The sequence below is a fragment of the Oncorhynchus mykiss genome, chromosome 1 (assembly GCF_013265735.2).
Source record: "Oncorhynchus mykiss isolate Arlee chromosome 1, USDA_OmykA_1.1, whole genome shotgun sequence".
In the NCBI taxonomy this organism is placed as follows: Eukaryota; Metazoa; Chordata; class Actinopteri; order Salmoniformes; family Salmonidae; genus Oncorhynchus; species Oncorhynchus mykiss.
Window position 1 is genome coordinate 74,025,379 of NC_048565.1, and position 24,895 is coordinate 74,050,273.

At 41.5% G+C, this 24,895-nt stretch overlaps 1 protein-coding gene across 1 annotated transcript in view; it reads right to left on the reverse strand.

The window, feature by feature from the left end:
* LOC110529136 (VPS10 domain-containing receptor SorCS1) overlaps window positions 1-24,895 on the reverse strand; it is a 50,318-nt gene that overhangs the window by 13,388 nt on the left and 12,035 nt on the right. Inside the window, exons 6-16 of the mRNA XM_021611274.2 lie at window positions 23,216-23,280; window positions 22,060-22,178; window positions 21,769-21,858; window positions 12,623-12,802; window positions 11,378-11,524; window positions 11,180-11,282; window positions 10,446-10,522; window positions 9,922-10,013; window positions 9,397-9,504; window positions 7,589-7,706; window positions 7,114-7,247 (exon numbers count right to left, since the gene is read on the reverse strand). Of these exons, the coding sequence (XP_021466949.2) occupies window positions 7,114-7,247; window positions 7,589-7,706; window positions 9,397-9,504; window positions 9,922-10,013; window positions 10,446-10,522; window positions 11,180-11,282; window positions 11,378-11,524; window positions 12,623-12,802; window positions 21,769-21,858; window positions 22,060-22,178; window positions 23,216-23,280 (1,233 nt within the window). The remainder of the gene's footprint in view (window positions 1-7,113; window positions 7,248-7,588; window positions 7,707-9,396; window positions 9,505-9,921; window positions 10,014-10,445; window positions 10,523-11,179; window positions 11,283-11,377; window positions 11,525-12,622; window positions 12,803-21,768; window positions 21,859-22,059; window positions 22,179-23,215; window positions 23,281-24,895) is intronic.

The following is a 24,895-nucleotide window of genomic DNA, read 5'->3' on the forward strand; positions in this document are numbered from 1 at the left end:
GTTTATACCTGGAGCTAAATGCGTCCTTCGTCCTGATCTTGTCCTTATCTTGTCTGTTTACACTTACACTGAGTGAAAAAAACATTAAGAACACCTGCTCTTTCCATGACAGACTGACCAGGTGAATCCAGGGGAAATTGCAATTTTTTTGTTTGTTGAAATAATGGAAATATTGCATTTCCGTATTCATTTACATAAGTATTCAGACCCTTTACTCAGTACTTTGTTGAAGCACCTTAGGCGGCAATTACAGCATTGATTCTTCTTGGGTATGACACTACAAGCTTGGCACACCTGTATTTGGGGAGTTTATCCCATTATTCTCAGCAGATCCTCTCAAGCTCTGTCAGGTTCGATGGGGAGCATTGCAGCACAGCTAATTTCAGGTCTCTCCAGAGATGTTTGATCAGGTTCAAAACTTTAAAGTTCTGTGAGAATGACCATCAGGTTCTTGGTAAACTCCCCGACCAAGGCCCTCCCCCGGGCTCTGACTGGGCCACTCAAAGACATTAAGAGACTTGTCTCGAAGCCACTCCTGTGTTGTCTAGGCTGTGTGCTTAGGGTCGTTGTCCTGTTGGAAGGTGAACCTTCACCCCAGTCTGAGGACCTGAGTGCTCTGGAGCAGGTTTTCATCAAGGATCTCTCTGTACTTTGCTCTGTTCATCTTTCCCTCGATCCTGACTAGTCTCCCAGTCCCTGCCACTGAAAAACATCCCCACAGCATGATGCTCCCATCAACATGCTTCACCTTAGGGATGGTCCCAGGTTTTCTCCAGATGTGACACTTGGCATTCAGGCCAGGCCAAAGAGTTCAATCTTCGTTTCATCAGACCAGAGAATCTTGTTTCCTATGGTCTGAGAGTCCTTTAGGTGTCTTTTGGCAAACTCCAAGTGGGCTGTCATGTGACTTTTACTGAGGAGTGGCTTCCGTCTGGCCACTCTACCATATAGGCCTGATTGGTGGAGTGCTACAGAGATGGTTGTATTTCTGGAAGGTTCTCCCATCTCCACGGACAAACTTTAGAGTTCTGTGAGCATGACCATCAGGTTCTTGGTAAACTCCCTGACCAAGGCCCTTCTCCCCTGATTGCTCAGTTTGTCCAGGAGTCCAGCTCTAGGAAGAGTCTTGGTGGTTCCAAACTTCTTCCATTTAAGAATGATGGAGGCCACTATGTTCTTGGGGACCTTCAATGCTGCTGAAATGTTTTGGTACCCTGCCCCAGATCTGTGCCTCGACACAATGCTGTCTCGGAACTCTACAGACAATTCCTACAACCTCATGGCTTGGTTTTTGCTCTGACATTCACTGTCAACTGTGGGACCTTACACAGGTGTGTGCCTTTCCAAATCATGTCCAATTGACTTTACCACAGGTGGACTCCAATCAAGTTGAAGAAACATCTCAAGGATGATCAATGGAAACAGGATGCACCTGAGCTCAATTTTGAATCTCATAGCAAAGGGTCTGAATACTTATGTAAATAAGGTATTTATGTTTTTTATGTTTAATAAATTTGCTAACATTTCTAAAAACCTGTTTTTTGCTTTGTCATTATGGGGTATTTTGTGTAGATTGCTTAGGATTTTTTTTATTTAATCCATTTTAGAATAAGGCTATAACTTTAAAAAATGTGGAAAAAGTCAAGGGGTCTGAATACTTTCCGAAGGCACTGTAATGAAGGAAGTCACAAACTTCCAGTGTTTACTGTTCAGCTCGATACCTGCTGCTGTGGACAGAAATCTGTCTCTGGTGAGAACAGCATTTGTTCCTTGTTAAAGATTACTGATTAAGTTGTTATTCATTTGGTCTGTTTTTCGTCATTATACAGCATTTATGCAGCTCATTTTTATGCCATCTCTGTTACTATTGTTAGATTTTACTGTCATTATTAGCTGATTAGTGTCAGTGGCGTTATTTTGGCTAAACCTAGGGTATGGCATTCTTTGGAAATTGAAGCTAATTTACTGCATTTCTACACATTTAAAAAACCTAAAATGCTATTTGGAGAACAGCGAAAATAAAACTGACCCCAGCCATTACTTATATCATGGCAATATTAGGTTTAAAGGTCTGTGGAATGGCATATACAATGTCAACCACAGCTCAACCTCATCATAAATTCACAAATTTACTTGTGGAAAGCTGCATACAGCCCAACATGAAATAGATGCATAATACACGCTATCAAGTCACAAAAAGGCTGACTTCTGATGCTGACATCCATAGGCGGCAAGTGAGTTTCAAGTTTGGGGAAGCTATTTTGACACCATAAAACTGCACCTTTATAATAAAGGATTACATGCATCTATCATCGCATTTGCAGACTAATGTAAGGTAGGCTACTATTCCTAATGTGATGAGTAGATTGCTTAGTCAGAATTTAGGCTAATAATGTGACTCAATCACTGTTAGCAAAACAGACCGTTTTGAACAACGAATGTGTTAGCGCATTGTGACAGAGTAGGCCTAATCAGGGTTTATAGCAGGGTTCCCCAACCCTCTCCTCGCTCAATTGGGTGTTGAGAATTCTAGAGACAAATTCTTCTTTTTTTAGCAATAGCCATTTACTTTCTAAACAAATGTTTTCCTACGATTGTATTTGGAAATATTGCGATAGGCCAATTTAACTACTTTTCACTGACAGCTGCTACTCATAAGATATTTAACAGGCTATTTGCCGCACGTTCTGCCCAAATTTCTAATGATCCTCTGGAGCCAAATCATTCTCTTTGGTGTAGTATTTTAAATTATAACGTATGAGTAACGTAAACTAACCCCATTCCGTAGAAAAGGGCGGAACCGCAACATTCAAACGAGGCTACAAAGAAAACTAATGAGACTGTAGCGACTGTGTTGACGTCAAAATCGGGGGTGTGAACTAGGTTTCTATTCAAGCGTTGATCGACATGGTAATGGCTCTATAGTATTGGAGAAAAGTTGATTAAACGGACCCTCCGTTACATCGTGGCTTGTCATGTTGTAACGTACAGCACGCATAAAGCTACTATTTCTGTCTTACAATCTCTCTCCACCAGGTGTAGCACTTCTCTTATCCTTTAAAAACAAGAAATGGACAGTGACGGGGGTAAGAGGGGGGATACCTAGTCATTTTTTGCGTCATCATTGCATGCGATCATCATTCTCAAAGCCGGTGTTTACTTCTAAGATCACTTTAGCACCGCCCTAAAAACCCAAACCTTCAAATAGGTATGTAATGACACATTATATAAACTCTTTATAGTGTTTTATTTACATGTTGGACAGATCAAGTGAAAAAAAGCAATTTTCCCACACGACATCTCTCCTTCTCACTATCACATATTAGTTTCACTTCCCCACCCGCCATTTTTTTTAAGATCCGACAGGGCTCATTGCCTGCTTGAATCATGCAGAAACGGGCAGCATTTAGGTCATGTAATTTATTCTGTTGGAAAGGGGAGAAATTGTGCTTTACATTACATTACAAATTGTGACATTACAGTTGATCTGGAAGTATTACGTTTTTGGGGCGCTAAAATAAGGGTAATTGTACGGACCAAGGCAATGTACGAGTATACATGAGTTTACGTTAATTATATAGCAATTTTTGTCAAATATAATTACATTTACTTTACGGGAAGCTTATCTTCTCCTAGCCTATTGGACATGCTGCCTATGTTGACATCGATGTGAAAGTAACTAGTGTATAAAACAGCTGGCTATGAAGCTTAAAGGAAAAATCCACTCAAAACCACTTGGTTCTTTAATTTACAGTGTTAAATAACACTAATATTTCCAAATAATATGTTTTTGTGAACAAATGTTTCATTTTGGCATTATGATAACGTTGGTTGCAACATGGAAAATCTTTGCGGAAACCTGTTAAGTAGCTAGCTATTTAGCCAACCAGCCAATCCATAGAGAGAGCATTGAATTGCTAGCTAGGTAGCTAGCTAGCAAACATAGCTACATACAATAATACCAAATACAATATCAGCATGTAAAGTAGCTAGTTAGCTGTAAATTCACCTTAACAAACTGCACAATCAATTTAGGAGTCTACAATCTCACCATGTTCAACCTGCAGATTGATGTGCCTCACAGAGTGGAGTCTGACATTCACAATGGCTGATATACTTTTGAGGAGATGGGAAACGCTGTCCATGCTATGTCAATGGGCCGTGCGGTTCATTCTGGGTGATTCTGGGACAAGGAGTGCACTCCTTCAAATAGCGAATACAAGTCTTTTGTGCACTAGTTCAAAAACCCAACATTATCAAGAATTTCGTCAATAAGAAGTACAACATAATAAGAGATAAGAGATAACTGTAATATAACTGTAATATCGTTATATTATATCGTAATATTGAGATAACTGTAATATCGTATAGCTTTGGGAATTGTGACATTACGTACTTTTGAGGAATATAGGCACGTTTCTCGATATGTACACTGACTTTGAGAAGGGATTACGTGATGATTAGCTTAGCAACCGCATGACAACATGAAAGTGATTGGTCGACAGTCTGCTGAGTGGGGCGTTATGCGTTCCTAAATTCATTGGATTCCTATCTCCTTTCTATAATATCTCAGGCAATGGCACCATGCAATGCACCCTGGACTAAAAAGGCAGACAAATAGGAAAGATGTGCTATACCCTCTGTTAAATTGCACTATTCTCAAGGTAGGAATATAACAAAAATATGATCAATCGCTCATTCGAGAGAAGACAACCTCCCTTATGTTATGACATCGGCCAGTATTGAAATCTGACATGTATGATAGAAGTTTTCGCGACCTAAAACTCGTATTCCTATTAACCGCCAGAGCAACTTTAAAGAAGCTCGTCAAAGGTAAGGCATTAATTATATTTTTATTTCTGTGTTTTGTGTCGCGCCTGCAGGGTTGAAATATGCTTTCTCTCTTTGTTTATGGAGGTCCTATCCTCAGATAATAACATCGTTTGCTTTCGCCGAAAAACCTTTTTGAAATCTGACATGTTGGCTGGATTCACAACAAGTGTAACTCTAATTTGCATGTGTGATTTAATGAAAGTTTGATTTTTATAGTAATTTATTTGAATTTGGCGCTCTGCATTTTCCCTGGCTTTTGGCCAGGTGGGACGCTAGCGTCTCACATATCCCAGAGAAGTTAACTGAGGAACTGCTAACGCTCTCTAACACAATCTACATATCTACAGATGTAGGATCTTAATTTGATGCAAACTTTTAGTGTATTTGATTTTTAAAAAGACTTCTAAAGTTTGTAATTTTCACGTTGACATTTCAGACTTAGATTTACCCTAACAAAAAACTGTTCATTAAGTATAATCTACATAATAATTCACATGTCCTGTTACCGCAGGATTATTTTCCTGCTGAATTAATATTTAAATCATTATTCTACATCTGTACACATAGTCACACCAGTCACGATTTCAAGAGGCACCATCCTCTACTTCATGCTCCTTTAGAGCTGGATTGAGTAATCACGCAAAGATATGGAAAGCAGCACGTATGGACACACCTGGCCCATCTGCGCGGCCCTGTATTCTGAGAAAGAGACATTCCCCAGTACACCTGACTGACTACGCAGTTGAATACCTCGCTCACCAAGATCAATGCCTAGCCTCAATACAGGCACTGCTCTGACAAGGACGATGGAGTAGTCGAGCAGATATACTAACAAAGAGCAGTGTGCCCAGCTTCAGATCTAGTGCCCACTCGGTGAGCCAATTCCCAGGCCTTTCTAACCTCCAAGCAGCTATGTTGGAGGAGAAAATAAAGCTTGTGGAGCGTCAGCTGGATGAAAATCACAGTGCCGACATGGATTGTGAAGGATTAGACTCCCAGGCCAGAAAAGCTCAGCAGTAAAGGGAACAAAATCTGTGGCTACAGGAGAAAGCATAAATAAAATAGAGAATGAACTAGAGCTATTCAAGCTCTCCACATCTTTCCTTAACGATGAAGAGGAAGATGATGATACCTCCAGGAGCACCTCTCCAGCACTATCTGACAGGTCCCTCCACACACCTTGTGACAACTTTGTGCCTTTCCCACAGGCACCACAGGCAGCACAGGAACCTCAGGCAGAACAGGCACCACAGGTAGCACAGTAAGACACCAACCTAGAGGAAAGTTGAGCCTACGGTGACTCACCTCCACTTCTCCCTGCCTATCCATGGTAACCTGGACCAGCAACTGGTTATTCACCCCGCTCCAGCATGGTTCCGCAACCTGCCCCACGACCTGGTATGAAACAGCTAATTGCCTCATTATACAGCATCTCAAAGTCATCGTTGCCCCATTTTGAGAGCGGAAGAGAGAGTGACTCAGAACAGCTACGAGCTCAGATTTGTTTCCCATGTCAACCCGCTCTTGAGCAAGATGCCACAGGACTACAGAGATTCATTTGTGGAGTACAGTTTTGACCACGGTATCGGACAGGCCAAATGTACGCCTTACCTGACTTGACAGCCAGGATCCAGAAGAAGTCCAAGGCTAAGCATATATCAAGCAGAGATGTGGCCCTCTACCAATGTGACAGTTAAGAATGACCAACGTGCCTCCACTAGACCAAAGGAGAGAGCCGCTTCAATCCTTAACATCAGTGAATATCCAAGCTCCTAGGAGCCTGCTCAAGCCAAGACCCCTTCCAAACCCTAGCCATTCTCTCGTCACTATGACAACACATAACAAAATCTCATCTCATGTCCAGAGTCCAAGAAGTTGAACACAGGACAGATCGTTAAATGGATAAAGCATAAACAATGGTGCTGGAAATGTGGACAACCCCATAAACCTGATGCTTGTACCCTCGAACGACAAAGCCATGCAACTAGCAGCACCAAACGATCTTTCACGATTCCTTCCATCAAAACCAGAAGAGCGTTCTTATGGGGAGTGTCCCTACTACAAATATGTACCTGGACAGACCCAACAGATCACAGAAATGTATGATGAACGTTGTGAAACTTCTCCTTCACAATGGGGATAAATGGTTACAAACAGTCTGCAATTGTGTTATTGTGCTCCAATGGTGCCTTTTTTTTGCAGCTAAAAGGATTAATAAAGACTGTATGGAATTGAATTGAATGTTAAATAAGCGACAGTAGCAGGCAGTAGGCTCCTCACCACTCAAAGTCAGCCTCAGTGCATGGACAGGAGTCTGACATCTGGGAGATGTACTGATCTTTGGTTTTGACACATCTGGCGTCGGGCTTCAGATTCTGGAAGATTCTCTTCACTCCCATGATGCAGACTTTACCCTGTGAGAAATAATGCATTATTTGAATAATTAACTATAACATTTCAGAATTGACTTCCTTTTTTATTTAACGGCTTCAAAGGAAAGACACTGATTGATGGAGTTAAAAAATTCATTATAGTAGTATACACATGAAAATGTGTATAACTTATACTTTGTTATCTGGAAGTTAATACACAGAAAATAGCCATAATATTCAGACAAATTTGAGATAGACAATTGGGTGAGATAGGACATGTTCATCTTCATTGTGTCCATGTAGAAGAATAAGCTTGAGCAGATGTATTCCATCAAACCAAGGTCCCCATGCCATTATAAATGTATCAAAATGGTTGCTCTTACGTCATTGTGTAACTGCCAGGTCTGATAGTCGTCTGTGGTGCACCTTCTGTTGAAGATGGGCCTGAAGTCAATCTTGACAAGCTGCCATTCAGAACGATGGCTGAAATGGCCAAATATTCTGCAAACACAAAAAGTCAAGCATGAGAAAAAAGGGAGGGAAAAAGGATTATTAGCAAAAAATATTTTTTTAGCATACAGTCATGGCCAAAAGTTTGGAGAATGACACAAATATTAATTTCCACAAAGTTTGCTGCTTCAGTGTCTTTAGATATTTTTGTCAGGTGTTACTATGGAATACTGAAGTATAATTACAAGCGTTTCATAAGTGTCAAAGGCTTTTATTGACAATTACATGAAGTTGATGCAAAGAGTCAATATTAGCAGTGTTGACCCTTCCTTTTCAAGACCTCTGCAATCCGCCCTGGCATGCTGTCATTTAACTTCTGGGCCACATCCTGACTGATGGCAGCCCATTCTTGCATAATCAATGCTTGGAGTTTATCAGAATTTATGGGGTTTTGTTTGTCCACACGCCTCTTGAGGATTGACCACAAGTTCTCAATGGGATTAAGGTCTTAAGGTGCTCCATCATGCTGGAAAAGGCATTGTTCGTCACCAAACTGTTCCTGGATGGTTGGGAGAAGTTGCTCTCGGAGGATGTGTTGGAACCATTCTTTATTCATGGCTGTGTTCTTAGGCAAAATTGTGAGTGAGCCCACTCCTTGGCTGTGAAGCAACCCCACACATGAATGGTCTCAGGATGCTTTACTGTTGGCATGACACAGGACTGATGGTAGCGCTCACCTTGTCTTCTCCGAAAAAGCTTTTTTCCAGATGAACCAAACAATCGGAAAGGGGATTCATCAGAGAAAATTACTTTACCCCAGTCCTCAGCAGTCCAATCCCTGTACCTTTTGCAGAATATCAGTCTGTCCCTGATGTTTTTCCTGGAGAGAAGTGGCTTCTTTGCTGCCCTTCTTGACACTACTTGCCTCACTGTGCATACAGATGCACTCACACCTGCCTACTGACATTCCTGAGCAAGCTCTGTACTGGTGGTGCCCCGATCCTGCAGCTGAATCAACTTTAGGAGACGGTCCTGGCGCTTGCTGGACTTTCTTGGGCACCCTGAAGCCTTCTTCAAAACAATTGAACCACTCTCCTTAAAGTTCTTGATGATCCGATAAATGGTTGATTTAGGTGCAATCTTACTGGCAGCAATATCCTTGCCTGTGAAGCCCTTTTTGTGCAAAGCAATGATGACGGCACGTGTTTCCTTGCATGTAACCGTGTTTGACGGAGGAAGAACAATGATTCCATGCACCACCCTTCTTTTGAAGCTTCCAGTCTTATTCAAACTCAATCAGCATGACAGAGTGATCTCCAGCCTTGTCCTCGTCAACACTCACACCTGTGTTAACGAGAGAATCACTGACATGATGTCAGCTGGTCCTTTTGTGGCAGGGCTGAAATGCAGTGGAGATGTTTTTGGAGGATTCGGTTCATTTGCATGGCAAAGAGGGACTTTACAATTAATTGCAATTCATCTGATCACTCTTGATAACATTCTGGAGTATATGCAAATTGCCATCATACAAACTGAGGCAGCAGCCTTTGTGAAATTTTATATTTGCGTTATTCTCAAAACTTTTTGCCACAACTGTAGAAGTGCAAGGAAAAAAACATGGCTGGGCACAAGGGATGTTTGCGATTACAAAGAGAAAATAATTTTCTCCAAACATCCAATAAACTTTCAGTGCATTGCATAATACATACTATATCCATATGTCATTTGTTTTGATTCTTACGTCATGATGAGGGTGTCCTCCCCTGGCTCTCCTAAGACTCCGTCTACATAGAGAGGAGAGGAGGTAAAGCTGAATTTGTTCCAGTGTCTTCCCTCATCAAAACTCAACCTGGATGGAGAAACAACATGTTGTCTCTCATACATGTGGACCCCTCACTGTGCATAGAAAGGATTGTACTGTAATTCATTTGATCACCCTGTTGAAGGAGAACATTTCTGCAATGCAGTGTATTTGAGGTTTTAAAATGCTTCTGAAGTTTGTAATTTCCATTTAGTCATTTCTGACTTGATTTTCCCTTATGGAAAAATAATCAATCCCTACAAAAAATGTAAGTTCAGTACAATCCACATAATAATTCACATTTCATGTTGCTGCAGGATTATTTTCCTGCTATAGTAAACTGGCTCAAATTAAGATCCAACATCTGTACATAATACAGTCCATAAAACATTTAAATAGACAAACGTAAATCAATGTTGATAATTTAACAGTGTGCACAAAGTTGAATGTTAAAGGAAACAATACCAAATGTGTCTGATGGGGAGCGGTGTGTGTCGAATGGCCACTAGGGCACCGCCCTGGTTAAGAAAGAGGATGCTATACTCCTCCTCAAATACCTACAAACAGGGACAGGATTTCATCACATTTTCACAGAGGTCAGAGATGTACATAACGTTCATGTATACTTTTGATGAGTAATAGACCATAATATTTCATGACTATACTACTATTCTACTATATCATGCAACACAACTACATATCACATGAAACACAGCAACATAGCACATGCAACATATTATATATTTTAAAAAATTAAGAGGGCTCATCAAATGAAAAACGCTCCTAAGAAGCTGTATGGGAAAATAATAATGACTGCCCATGGCGAGTGATCAAAGGTAATGTCAATCTATATCATGCATCATTCATTTAGAGTTTGCTCCCTCCTCCAAATGATTGAGTCATAAGCCGATTGATCTTTTCTTCTATGTGTCTGTTGTCTTGATTTTGTGTCACACTTCAGTGGCGCCTGTCTCTTTCAATCACAGTACCTCTCTCCAAGTGTTGCCAGCATCTGAGGTGATGAAAATGCTGACATTATTGGCAGTCAGCTCAGGCCCAATGGTACCTTGATGTAGAAGGTATAGCATAGTTACAGTGTAAACACATTGAACAATTATGAACTTTCATTTTATGCCTTCTCAACCCACATTACAATATATTTAATGAACAATTAAATAAAAATTAAGATGCATACACACTGCAACAGGCTACAGCTCTCCTAAAAAGTGAGTATTTACTGAGACATTCAGACATTCCAATCTCCAACAGATGTGCAGGCATACTCTGATCAATTTCACAGTACAACCAGATCTGACCAAAGGGTTTTAAAGCAGAATGCCAGCAAGATAACAGGGGTCTTTAACGGTGGAAAAAGAGCAAAGTGCAAGGGTTGTGTAAAAACTGCTAATTGGGAACCATAGGGGTATACTACAAAGCAGGATCAAGGAGTTATCCAGTTAATTTGCCTAATTATTTGGAAATAACCTTTTATTTTTTGGAAAGATAAGCTTGAAATTGGCATGGTCAAATTGACTCAAGAATCTAAAATACATATCTAAGTTGATCTTTCTTAATGAACCAAAAAATCTATAGTTATTTCTGGTTGTTTATCAAAGTTAGCTGGCTGAGCAATTGATCCTGCTTTGTTCTATACCCCTCTGAGGGAGAGCAGAGGTCCTTGTGGGCATTGCTAAAAAAAAACGAGTTATCAAATAGTGCTTACCTGATGCTACTATAATTCCTGGAGCTGATTCTTTGCTGACTATGTTTCCAGATGTGTACGGGTTGTCAGACACATGGAGATGCAGGTGCAATGAACAATAAGGCTAAAAAAATACCAAAACAAAAAGACATAAGGTGGTTTATAAACCAAAACTGTTACACGTTTTCAGATATTGCTCACTTTCAAATGCAGACTCACCTGTACACAGTAGAGTCTGGTACCGCTCAGATCAGTGGTAGGAGCATGTAGTAGACGCCAGTCTCGCCCCTTATTGTAAGTGATAAATGTTTTCACTTCGTTCTCGACAACTTTATTTGACAAGAACACCCCTTTTATCCCTGCTACCTAGGAACACGTGAGAAACAGAGACACAAAAAAATATTGAGGGTCAAAAGCTACAACTGTAAATGATTCAAACATAAGTAAAGCTGAAGCCGCAGTTTTGAGGTGGAACGCGATAGCATTTCTGACAGGAAGCACTACTTTGGACCATCTGTGGGTCTCTGCAGAGTGAAAACAACATATGGCGGAGCCCAAAGACATTTCTATTTCTTTGTATTTACAAACGGAGATGCATGCACTGCACTCACACAGCACTCACTCCAGTACATTCTGCTCCTCAATCCAGAGTGCACACATTTTGTTTCAAGAAATGTCAATGACCTTTTTGTAGTATTACTGGATAAGCCATCTCCTGTACATATTCAGAGTGCCTTTACAAAAAGGGTTCACATGCAGTGGGTTTGGTCCTGTGAGCTTCAACACGTATTCTGGTTTTAATGGAGACAATGAGCAATGAGTATAATTGTTGCTGATAGCTATCTAGGCTGTATGGTTGTATTAACATAATTACATGAGTAGCTTTTACTGCTAGTTCAGGATGAAGGTAATCAACGCTGATTACATGTGTGGGTTGGCGTTGCTTTGTAAGGTCGTCAATAGCGCTATACCTAGCGGTCAGTGAAGACAGATATGGGTGCAGGTTCTACAGTAGCTGAAGTTGATATAGCAGAAGTGAATCAAGAATTATTGTGTGTAGACCTGGAAATGTGCTAACGTAACAATGCTACATACTGTACCTTATAAAATGAGATCATCTTGGTTACGCATGGACCTGCTAGTTAATGGCTAACAAAACTCTATATTTCATAGATGTAGATTATAATGATCTGATATTGTATGAGTATGCTAATATATTCTAATAACCCTGCATACTTGGATATGGCAGGTCTTCATGACTGATGTACAGTATGTGTTCGCTTAAGTTACTAACATATGAAATAAGGAGGAACAGCCGGGATTGAGGCTTCAAAAAGATGCATGGCTGTTACAAGGCAAGGGCACTCCGGTACCATCTGTGCCATAAAGGTTGAGACCTCTTGTCAGAAGTGGTAGTGTGCATACAAACAGGGATGGCACTCTAACTAAGCCGTTGCTACATACCTCATAGAGGTCTATCATAACGTTGCCCTCTGGTCCCCCACTGCTCACTACATTCTCCAGGGCCAGAGTGAAGAAGAGACCGTGGGCCTCTGACATGTACAAGTTGTAGGAGTCATTCTGGTGCCAATCCTGCACTGCTGCCACCACCTGGTTATCATCTGTGCTGATTATCTGCAAGTCCTGGAAATGAATTATTAGTTAGGATCCTATACCATACAATTCAAATGTTATTTTCCTTAGGGATTTTGTTTCAGGACTGCAGTGGAACCCAATGACCACAAACGGGTTGAATTACCGTTGTTTCCAGGTTATTTCGTTTAGAAAATGCAATGTGAGGATTTTGAATCAACGTTGAAAACTGATCGGATTTGCAAAAATTCCTCAACTTAAGGGAATTTCTGTGATGTTTGTCTTTTTTTCACCCAACTTTTAACTTAAATCAAACTACATGTTTTTTGTGTGGTTTTTTTTTTACGTTGAATTCCCGTTAGTGTTCAGTGGTGTAATTCTGCACACAACTGTAGGGGAGAGTGGGGTAAGTTAAGCCATTTTTTATATTAAGCATCACTCCTTCAAGGGAATTATGGTATTCTTTCTAACAAACATGCAGTCTCTACATACAGTACCAGTCAACGGTTGACACACCTACTCATTCAAGGTTTTTTTTTTTTTAATTTCTGTTTTCTACATTGTAGAATAATAGTGTAGACATCAAAACTATGAAATAACACATATGGAATCATATAGTAACCAAAAAAGTGTGAAAAATATCCAAATGTACACTGCTCAAATAAATAAAGGGAACACTTAAACAACACAATGTAACTCCAAGTCAATCACACTTCTGTGAAATCAAACTGTCCACTTAGGAAGCAACACTGATTGACAATAGATTTCACATGCTATTGTGCAAATGGAATAGACATTAGGTGGAAATTATAGGCAATTAGCAAGACACCCCCAATAAAGGAGTGGTTCTGCAGGTGGTGACCACAGACCACTTCTCAGTTCCTATGCTTCCTGGCTGATGTTTTGGTCACTTTTGAATGCTGGCGGTGCTTTCACTCTAGTGGTAGCATGAGACGGAGTCTACAACCCACACAAGTGGTTCAGGTAGTGCAGCTCATCCAGGATGGCACATCAATGCGAGCTGTGGCAAGAAGGTTTGCTGTGTCTGTCAGTGTAGTGTCCAGAGCATGGAGGCACTACCAGGAGACAGGCCAGTACATCAGGAGACGTGGAGGAGGCCGTAGGAGGACCGCTACCTCCACCTTTGTGCAAGGAGGAGCAGGAGGAGCACTGCCAGAGCCCTGCAAAATGACCTCCAGCAGGCCACAAATGTGCATGTGTCTGCTCAAACGGTCAGAAACGGCTCTTCACAGATGAAAGCAGGTTCACACTGAGCACATGTGACAGACGTGACAGAGTCTGGAGACGCCGTGGAGAACGTTTTGCTGCCTGCAACATCCTCCAGCATGACTGGTTTGGCGGTGGGTCAGTCATGGTGTGGGGTGGCATTTCTTTAGGGGGCCACACAGCCCTCCATGTGCTTGCCAGAGGTAGCCTGACTGCCATTAGGTACCGAGATGAGATCCTCAGACCCCTTGTGAGACCATATGCTGGTGCGGCTGGCCCTGGGTTCCTCCTAATGCAAGACAATGCTAGACCTCATGTGGCTGGAGTGTGTCAGCAGTTCCTGCAAGAGGAAAGGCATTGATGCTATGGACTGGCCCACCCGTTCCCCAGACCTGAATCCAATTGAGCACATCTGGGACATCATGTCTCGCTCCATCCACCAACGCCACGTTGCACCACAGACTGTCCAGGAGTTGGCGGATGCTTTAGTCCAGGTCTGGGAGGATATCCCTCAGGAGACCATCCGCCGCCTCATCAGGAGCATGCCCAGGCATTGTAGGGAGGTTAACCAGGCACGTGGAGGCCACACACACTACTGAGCCTCATTTTGACTTGTTTTAAGGACATTACATCAAAGTTGGATCAGCCTGTAGTGTGGTTTTCCACTTAAATTTTGAGTGTGACTCCAAATCCAGACCTCCATGGGTTGATACATTTGATTTCCATTGATAATTTTTGTGTGATTTTGTTGTCAGCACATTCAACTATGTAAAGAAAAAAGGATTTAATAAGAATATTTCATTCATTCAGATCTAGGATGTGTTATTTTAGTGGTCCCTTTATTTATTTATTTTGAATTTTACCCCTTTTTCTCCCCAATTTCGTGGTATCCACGTATCCGTACGGGCTCGGGAGAGACGAAGGTTGAAAGTCATGCGTCCTCCGATACACAACCCAACCAAGCCGCACTGCTTCTTAACACAGCGAACATCCAACCGCACCAACATGTCGGAGGAAACACCGTGCACCTGGGAACCTTGGTTAGTGCGCACTGCGCCCGGCCCGCCACAGGAGTCACTGGTGCGCGATGAGACAAGGACATCCCTACCCTCCCTAACCCAGACGACGCTAGGCCAATTGTGCGTCGCCCCACGGACCTTCCGGTCGTGGCCGGTTATGACAGAGCCTGGGCGCGAACCCAGGGACTCTGATGGCACTAACCACTGCACCAGCCGGGAGGCCCCTCCCTTTTATTTTTTTGAGCAGTGTATTTTAGATTTTAGATTCTTCAAAGTAGCCACCCTTTGCCTTGATGACAGCTTTGCAAACTCTTGGCATTCTCTCAACCAGCTTCATGAAGAATGCTTTTCCAATAGTCTTGAAGGAGTTCCCACATATCAAATCAATCAAATCAAATCGATTTTATTTGTCAAATACACAGGTTTAGCAGATGTTATTGCGGGTGTAGTGAAATGCTTGTGCTTCTAGCTCCAACAGTGCAGTAATATCTAACAAGTAATATCTAACAGTTTCACAACATATACCCAAAAGAACATGGATTAAGAGTATACATACATATATGTAAGAATGGCATTGGACTAAGATACAGTGGCATAGTATAGAGTACAGTATATATAAACTCAGCAAAAAAAGAAACGTCCTCTCACTGTCAACTGCATTTATTTTCAGCAAACTTAACATCTGTAAATATTTGTATGAACATAAGATTCAACAACTGAGACATAAGCTGAACAAGTTCCACAGACATGTGACTAACAGAAATGGAATAATGTGTCCCTGAACAAAGGGGGGATCGAAATCAAAAGTAACAGTCAAAATCTGGTGTGGCCACCAGCTGCATTAAGTACTGCAGTGCATCTCCTCCTCATGGACTGCACCAGATTTGCCAGCTCTTGCTGTGAGATGTTACCCCACTCTTCCACCAAGGCAACTGCAAGTTCCCGGACATTTCTTGGGGGAACGGCCCTAGCCCTAACCCTCCGATCCAACAGATCCTAGACGTGCTCAATGGGATTGAGATCCGGGCTCTTTGCTGGCAATGGTAGAACACTGATATTCCTGTCTTACAGGAAATCACGCTCAGAATGAGCAGTATGGCTGGTAGCAATGACAACAAGGTCAGTCCGATGATGCTGTGACATACCGCCCCAGACCATGACAGACCCTCCACCTCCAAATCAATCTCCAGAGAACAGGCCTCGGTGTAACGCGTATTTCTTTGACGATAAATGTGAATCCGACCATCACGCCTGGCGAGACAAAACCATGACTCGTCAGTGAAGAGCACTTTTTGCCAGTCCTGTCTGGTCCAGCGACGGTGGGTTTGTGCCCATAGGCGATGTTGTTGCCGGTGATGTCTGGTGAGGACCTGCCTTACAACAGGCCTACAAGCCCTGAGTCCAGCCTCTCTTAGCCTATTGCGGACAGTCTGAGCACGGACGGAGGGATTGCACGTTCCTGGTGTAACTCGGGCAGTTGTTGTTGCCATCCTGTACCTGTCCCGCAGGTGTGATGTTTGGATGTACCGATCCTGTGCAGGTATTGTTACACGTGATCTGCCACTGCGAGGACGATCAGCTGTACGTCCTGTCTCCCTGTAGCACTGTCTTAGGTGTCTCACAGTACAGACATTGCAATGTATTGCCCTGGCCACATCTGCAGTCCTCATGCCTCCTTTCAGCATGTCTAAGACACGTTCACGCAGATGAGCAGGGTGTTTTTCAGAGTCAGTAGAAAGGCCTCTTTAGTGTCCTAACTCTTTAGTGTTCATAACTGTGACCTTAATTGCCTACAGTCTGTAAGCTGTTAGTGTCTTAGCGACCGTTCCAAAGGTGCATGTTCATTAATTGTTTATGGTTCATTGAACAGGCATGGGAAACAGTGTTAAAACCCTTTACAATGAAGATCTGTGAAGTTATTTGGATTTTTACTAATTATTTTTGAAAGACAGGGTCCTGAAAAAGGGACGTTTCTTTTTTTGCTGAGTTTAAATGAGATGGGTGATTAGCCATGTTCTGTTATAATCTCCACCCGGCACAGCCAGAAAAGGTCTGGCCACCCCTCAGAGCCTGGTTCTTCTCTAGGTTTCTTCCTAGGTTCTGGCCTTTCTAGGAAGTTGTTCCTAGCCACTATGCTTCTATATCTGCATTGCTTGCTGTTTGGGGTTTTAGGCTGGATTTCTGTACAACACTTTGTGACATTGGCTGATGTAAAAAGGGCTTTATAAATACATTTGATCAATTGATTGATTGATTGATTGAGTGATGCAATATTTACAAACAATTAAAGTGACTAAGATACCGTAGAATAGTATAGAGTACAGTTTACACATATGAGATGAGTAATGCAAGATATATCATTAAAGTGGCTAGTGTTTAATTTCCTTAAAGTGGCCAGTGATTCCTAATCTATGTCTATAGGCAGCAGCCTCTGATGTGCTGGAGATGGCTGTTTAACAGTCAATGGTGTAGTATAGAATACAATACAGTATATACATAAGAAGGAGTATATGTATACGAAGGACGTACTATATACGTCTTGAAGGAGTTCCCACATATGTTGAGCACTTGTTGGATGCTTTTCCTTCACTCCGTGGTCCAACTCATCCCAAACCATCTCAATTGGTTGAGATTGGGTGATTGTGGAGGCCATGTCATCTGATGCAGCACTCCATCACTCTCATTCTCGGTCAAATTAGATTGGATGGTGTATCGCTGCAGAATGCTGTGGGAGCCATACCGGTTTAGTATGCCTTGAATTCTAAATAAATCACTGACAGTGTCACCAGCAAAGCACCCCCACACCATCACACCTCCTCCATGCTTCACGATGGGAACCACACATGCAGAGATCATCGATTTACCTGTTCCGTGGAACCAAAAATCTCAAAGCCAGATTTCCACCAGTCTAATGTCAATTGCTCGTGTTTCTTGGCCCAAGCAAGTCTCTTCTTGTTATTGGTGTCCTTTAGTAGTGTTTTTTTTTGCAGCAAATTGACCATGAAGGCCTCATTCACGCAGTCTCCTCTGAACAGTTTATGTTGAGATGTGTCTGTTACTTGAACTCTGTGAAGCATTTATTTGGGCTGCAATCTCATGTGCAGATAACTCTAATGAACGTATCCTCTGCAGCAGAGAGAACTCTGGGTCTTCCTTTCCTGTGGCAGTCCTCAAAAGTCAGTTTCATCACAGCGCCTGATGGTTTTTGCGACTGCACTTAAAGAAACTCTCAAAGTTCTTGAAATATTCCGTACTGACAGACCTTCATGTCTTAAAGTAATGGACTGTCTTTTCTCTTTGCTTATTTGAGCTGTTCTATGGACTTGGTCATTTACCAAATAGGGATGTCTTGTGTATACCACCCTTACCTTGTCACAACACAACTGATTGGATCAAATGCATTAAGAATGAAATAAATTCCACAAATTCACTTTTAACAAGGCACACCTGTTAATTGAAATGCACTCCAGGTGACTAACTCATGAAGCTGGTTGAGAGAATGCCAAGAGTGTTTAAAGCTGTCATCAAGGCAAAAGGTGGCTACTTAGAATAATCTCAAATACAAAATATATTTTGATTTGTTTAACACTTTTTTGGTTAATACATGATACATGTTTGTGTTATGTCATAGTTTTGATGTCTTCAATATTCCAATGTAGGCAAACTTTTGATTGGTAGTGTATAGAAATGTTATGGATGTTATGTATCCCTGGAAATAATCATTACAGTTTTGAAAACATAGCTTCTCCAAGGTAAGTTGAGTTGCGGGACAGGGTAAGTTAAGCCACCTGGATTGTGTTGAGGCACAGATCTGGGGAAGGGTCCCAAAACATTTCTGCAGCATTGAAGGTCCCCAAGAATACGGTGGCCTCCATCGTTCTTAAATGGAAGAAGTTTGGAACCACCAAGGCTCTTCCTAGAGCTGGCCAAACTGAGTAATGACTATTTGACCAAGAAGGAGAGTGATGGAGTGCTGCAGCAGATGACCTGGCTTCCACAATCAGTCAACCTTCAATTGAGATGGTTTGGGATGAGTTGGACTGCAGAGGGAAGGAAAAGCAGCCAACAAGTGCTCAGAATATGTGGGAATTCCTTCAAGACTGGTTGAGGGAATGCCAAGAGTGTGCAAAGCTGTCATCAAGGCAAAAGGTGGCTACTTTTTGAAGAATCTAAAATATATTTGTTTAACACATTTTTGGTTACTACATGACTCCATATGTGTTATTTCTTAGTTTTGATGTCTTCAGTACTATTCTACAATGTAGAAAATAGTACAAATAAAGAAAAACCCTTGAATGAGTAGGTGTGTCCAAACTTTTGACTGATCCTCCTAATATTGAGTTGCAACCCCCCTTTTGCCCTCTGAACAGCCTCAATTCGTCGGAGCATGGAGGTGTCGAAAGTGTTCCACAGGGATACTAGCCCATGTTGACACCAATGCTTCCCACAGTTGCGTCAAATTGACTGGATGTCCTTTGGGTGGTGGACCATTCTTGATACACACAGGAAACTGATGTGCGTGAAAACCCCAGCAGTGTTGCAGTTCTTGACACAAACCGGTGCATCTGGCACCTACTATCATACCCCTTTAAAAGGCACTTCAATATTTGTGTCTTGCGCATTCACCCTTCAAATGGCAGACATTCACAATCCATATCTCAATTGTCTCAAGGTTTAAAAATCCTTATTTAATCTGTCTCCTCCCCTTCATCTACACTGATTGTTAAAACGATCAGCTTCAGTCGGCTGATTATAGCTGACCCTTCAAGTTAGTTCTAGTCGGTCAGCTTAGTCTCCTATTCAGACGACCCCCAGTTTTGTTAATTTCTTATTGGTCAAGGTCACGCTAAAAACGTATCACCACATCTAGTTCAGCCTATCAATAGCCTTGGTTCCCAGGACTTCAGATTCAGTTAGTCTATGACCCCAGCATGCTGTGTGGTCAGAAACGTGCTTTCCCTATCCTGATGAGCTCTTCAACAGTTTCCCTCCTGCTGAACTTTTCCTCCTGTGGACTGTATACCTGATGTTTATTGTGCGTGCATCTGTGTCATATTAAGTGGAGCTACGTTTTTTGGTCTATTGTGCATAATTACTGTGTGTTGAGTTGTTAACTAGTTGTTAGCTAGCTCGTGCTCCCGCTAGTGTCAGCACTACCGTTAGCATTTTGCATTTGAATGCATGAACATTTTGTTATGACTGTTAGCGATTAGCCGTTTATTTATATTACTAATTTATGGTGTTAGGCAATTTTCTATTATACTGTATATAGTGGTTGCTACAGGCCTTAAGTCAGCACCTAAGGTTTTTTATTACATTCATGGTTCAATTCTCCGCAACCCTACCCCTATTTTTCACTGATTGAAATGGATTTAACAAGTGACATCAGTAAGGGATCATTGCTTTCACCTGGTCAGTCTATGTTCTTAATGTTTTGTATACTAAGAAAATAAAACAAAAATATTAATATTTGAATGAGTTACAGTTCATAAAAGGAAATCATTGAATTTTAATGAATTAATTAGGCACTAATCCATGGATTTCACATGACTGGGAATACAGATATGCATCTGGTCACAGATACCTTAAAAGAAAACAGGTAGGGGCGTGGATGAGAAAATCATTCAGTATCTGGTGTGACCACCATTTGCCTCATGCAGCACAACACATCTCCTTCACATAGATCAGGCTGTTGATTGTGGCCTTGTGAAATGTTGTCCCACTCCTCTTCAATGGCTGTCCGAAGTTGCTAGATATTGGTGGGAACTGGAACACCCTGTCTTACACGTCAATCCAGAGCATCCCAAACATGCTCAATGGGTGACATGTCTGCTGAGTATGCAGGCCATGGAAGAACACGGACATTATCATCTTCCAGGAATTGTGTACAGATCCTTGCGACATGGGACTGTGCATTATCATGCTGAAACATGAGGTGATGGCGGTAGATGAATGGCACGACAACAGGCCTCATGTTTCATTGAAATTGCCATCGATAAAATGCAACTGAGTTCACTGTCTATAGTTTATGCCTGCACATTCAATAACCGCACCGCCATCATGGGGCACTCTATTCACAACGTTGACATCAGCAAACCGCTCACCGACACGACGCCATACACATGGTCTGTGGTTGTAAGGCTGGTTGGACATACTGACAATTTTTTTTAAATGATGTTCGAGGGGGCTTATGGTAGAGAAACTAACATTAAATTAAACATTAAATTAAACACTAAACTGGTGGGCATTTCTGCAGTCAGCATGCCAATTGCACGCTCCCTCAACATCTGTAGCGTTGTGTTGTGTGCACATTTTAGAGTGGCTTTTTACTGTCCCCAGCGCAAGGTGCACCTGTGTAATGATCATGCTGTTTAATCAGCTTCTTGATAAGCCACACCTGTCAGGTGGATGGATTATCTGGGCAAAGGAGAAATGCTCACTAACAGGGATGTAACCAAATTTGAGCACCAAATTTTAGAGAAATACGCTTTTTGTGCGAATGGAACATTCCTGGGATCTTTTATTTTAATGATGTAACACTTTACATGTTACATTATATTTTCTTTCTGTGTATGTGTACTTTCTATTCAATTTCTTTCTGATTATTTCATTAAAGTTGGCCTTGGGAAAGCAGGAAAAGCAACAACAAAAAATGATCAGTGTTGTAATATCAAAACTGTTCAAAAGGGTAAGAAACTGTTGCTCACTGGATTCATAACAGGATAGTAGTAATACAAGTATTGTCATGTCAAAGTACTATTTCCAACCCACCTTTGGAAATGTGTACTTAGGCAGCTTCATGGGGAAGAAAGCATTTCTTTTGTATGACACATAATGGACAGGCCGACCACCCATTGGTACCTAGAGAAACACATTTATTACAGTAAATCACTGTAAATTGGGCTGACAGACTACTAATTATGTAACAGTCTTAGTTGTATGTTTTTATACCATTCTCTGTTGGTTTATGGTCATTATTCCTTACAAAGTTACATTAAGATAGTATTTCACACAACAGTTTTAGTGCCTTTTTATGACCTCAGAAACATTCAAAATTCCCACCTGAATGAATACATACTGGTCCTGAACCACCAGGGAATCCGGGCTGATAAACCCAGGGAAAGGCCTGCCTTTGTTGGCCTCTGTGCAGTTCTGCAGCTTGCATGTTATATACTGGGATCCTATAACAGAAGTTAAATAATTGCTACAATGTAACAGGAGAAAAGAAGTGCTCTGTGACTATTCAATCAGAGACTAGCATTTAATTTCATTGATAGTAGAAAGCAGAAGAGCAGGGAGGCCAATTTCTATTTCCACTATTAACAGAGATGGAATGTGTCCCTCTGTGTTAGCTCTAGCCAAATGAGCCATTCTCCTCAGGGACAAGACATTAACACTGGAGCCCTTATGGAACAGACATTCGAAACACTCCGTCCAACTTAAGAGCCCAGTCAGACCAACTGTCCCTTAGTAAATTAATGAACTTAATTGCAAAGTAGCGAGCGTGTCTAGATGCAGCCAATTTGCATGGGTGAGAGTTATGTGTACTTGAAGATCAGTTTCCTCTCTACATGATGACTATTGTATAAAAGAGGACGGCTTAGGGCTTTGCACCCCCTTGTAAGTAAATACTGATGCTACCGCTGTTTATTATCTATGCATAGTCACTTTACCTCTACCTATATGTACAAATGACCTCAACTAACCTGTACCCCCACACATTGACTCAGTACCGGTACCGCCTGTATATATCCTCGTTATTTTATTATGTTACTTCATATTTTATTTTTTACTTTAGTTTATTTGTAAATATTGTCTTACCTCCATTTCTTGAACTGCATTGTTGGTTACGGGCTTGTAAGTAAGCATTTCACGGTAAGGTTTACACCTGTTGTATTCGGTGCTTGTGACAAATACATTTTGATTTAATTTGATAAGTATTAGTGTAAATATAGATAAGCGTATTTTATGCTTTGTTTTTTGGTATTCTATTCCCTTCTGAAAACAATAGTAACAGCTGCAGTATTCCAAACTCATTTTGTGTTAAGTTCCCTCCTGTCTGTTTGAAATACGATGGTTATAGGTAAGGTCTCTGCAATTTTGCACCCTGTAAAGGCTGTTTCGCAGATGCAAGATGTCACTTGTGTGTGTAAATGATCCCTAGATTCCCAATAATAAAATCCCTGAATGTGATGTCCTAGATGTGGTGATGACTCACGTCTGTCAGAAACACTTGTCTCCAGGTGAATCATTCCTGGTTCTTTGTCCAAACCCAGTTTTGACCTGTGGGGAGAGGAGAGACAACTGAGGAACATTGCAAGTCAGAACATCTTTTCAAATATGATATGTGCATTATATGGTAAATACCTTATGTTTGGATTTACAATAGTATCAGTTAATTTATGATAGAATCTCAACATTTTCATCAATGACATGTACATTTAGCTCATGATCTAGATACAGTATGATCGGTTCATTGAAGAGCATAGGTGTGCCTAAATAAATAATCAGTTCAACAAGATGAAGAAAGGCAAGCTGACATCAAACTGTATGGGAAACATGAATAATCATTCTGTTGCTTCTCATCTATTCCAAAAGGATCCTGTGAACAAAAGCAGTACTTCACAGTCATAAAAAAAGTGAGAGACAGAGAAATTTAATCAAAAACAGAACTCAGAACAGAGATATGAATTTACAAACGTCAACCCCTCGGTTCAATCACGCTAGTTCTACCTTTCTATTAAAACGTCAGCTTCCTTGAGAGGACAAAGTCATGTCGGAAGACATTTGAAGGATGACAATATTTGGGATTTCCATTGTGATTAAATTAAATTATAATAGGGAACCTAGCTGCTTGAAATGGCTGAAAAAAATAACAGCTACAACAACAAAAAAATCCCGTAAACATTGCCCCGTCAATCACTTGGCCTGTGGGGTAATTCAAAGGGAAGATGCCTCGGAGCCATTTCATCCTTTTTCAATTGAGCCTCAACTGGGAGGCAGTGGTTAAGTGCGGAGTGACAAGAGTGACCACTTGTTGTATAAATAGCAGCTATTGTGGAAGAAAATGGGTTCCTTCTCATTTTCTATACTGTGTCAGTGTCTGAGCCATAATAAAAGAGGTCCCATCCTGCTTCCCTCAGCACTCTGTAATTGCCTTGCTGCTCCATCTATTTTAATGGACTTTCTGTCAAATACTTCATCCTCTTCTATTGGAGAACAGAAGCCCCATGTTCTTAAACAGGTTCCTTATATGTTCCTCTATCACTATGGACTGTATGGACTACATGCTTGCATTGTGTGATCTATAAGGCTTGTTAACAGGTTGATGGTGTAAATCTGCCAAGGCGAGTCTACTGTTAACAGTAGATAAACTGCAGTTATGTGGAGCAGCAAAACATATGAAAAGTCGAATGAACTGAAGATATGAGCTGTATTTTCTCCTTCCTGAAATATGCATGCCCTACCTGAATGTAATATTCATACCACAAACAAAACAGATATATGTTTGGTAGGAAAGTGTACACCTTTGTTTGCCTCAGAGAGGACAGTTTTATAATTGATGGCAATAATAGCAGGATCATAGAAGTTGTAAACAACAAAGAAATATAGAGTAGATACGTAAACCCAAGCCATCTAAAGTAAACCTCTAAATCAAATATTTAATCAATAATATAAAAAGGAGCGCCTCCTGAGTGGCGCAGCGGTCTAAGGCACTGCATCGCAGTACTAGCTGTGCCACAAGAGATCCTGGTTTGAGTCCAGGCTCTGTCGCAGCCGGCCGCGACCGGGAGACCCATGGGGCGCCGCACAATTGGCCCGCCGTCATCCGGGTTAGGGGAGGGATTGGCCAGCAGGGATGTTCTTGTCCCATCGCGCACTAGCGACTCCTGTGGCA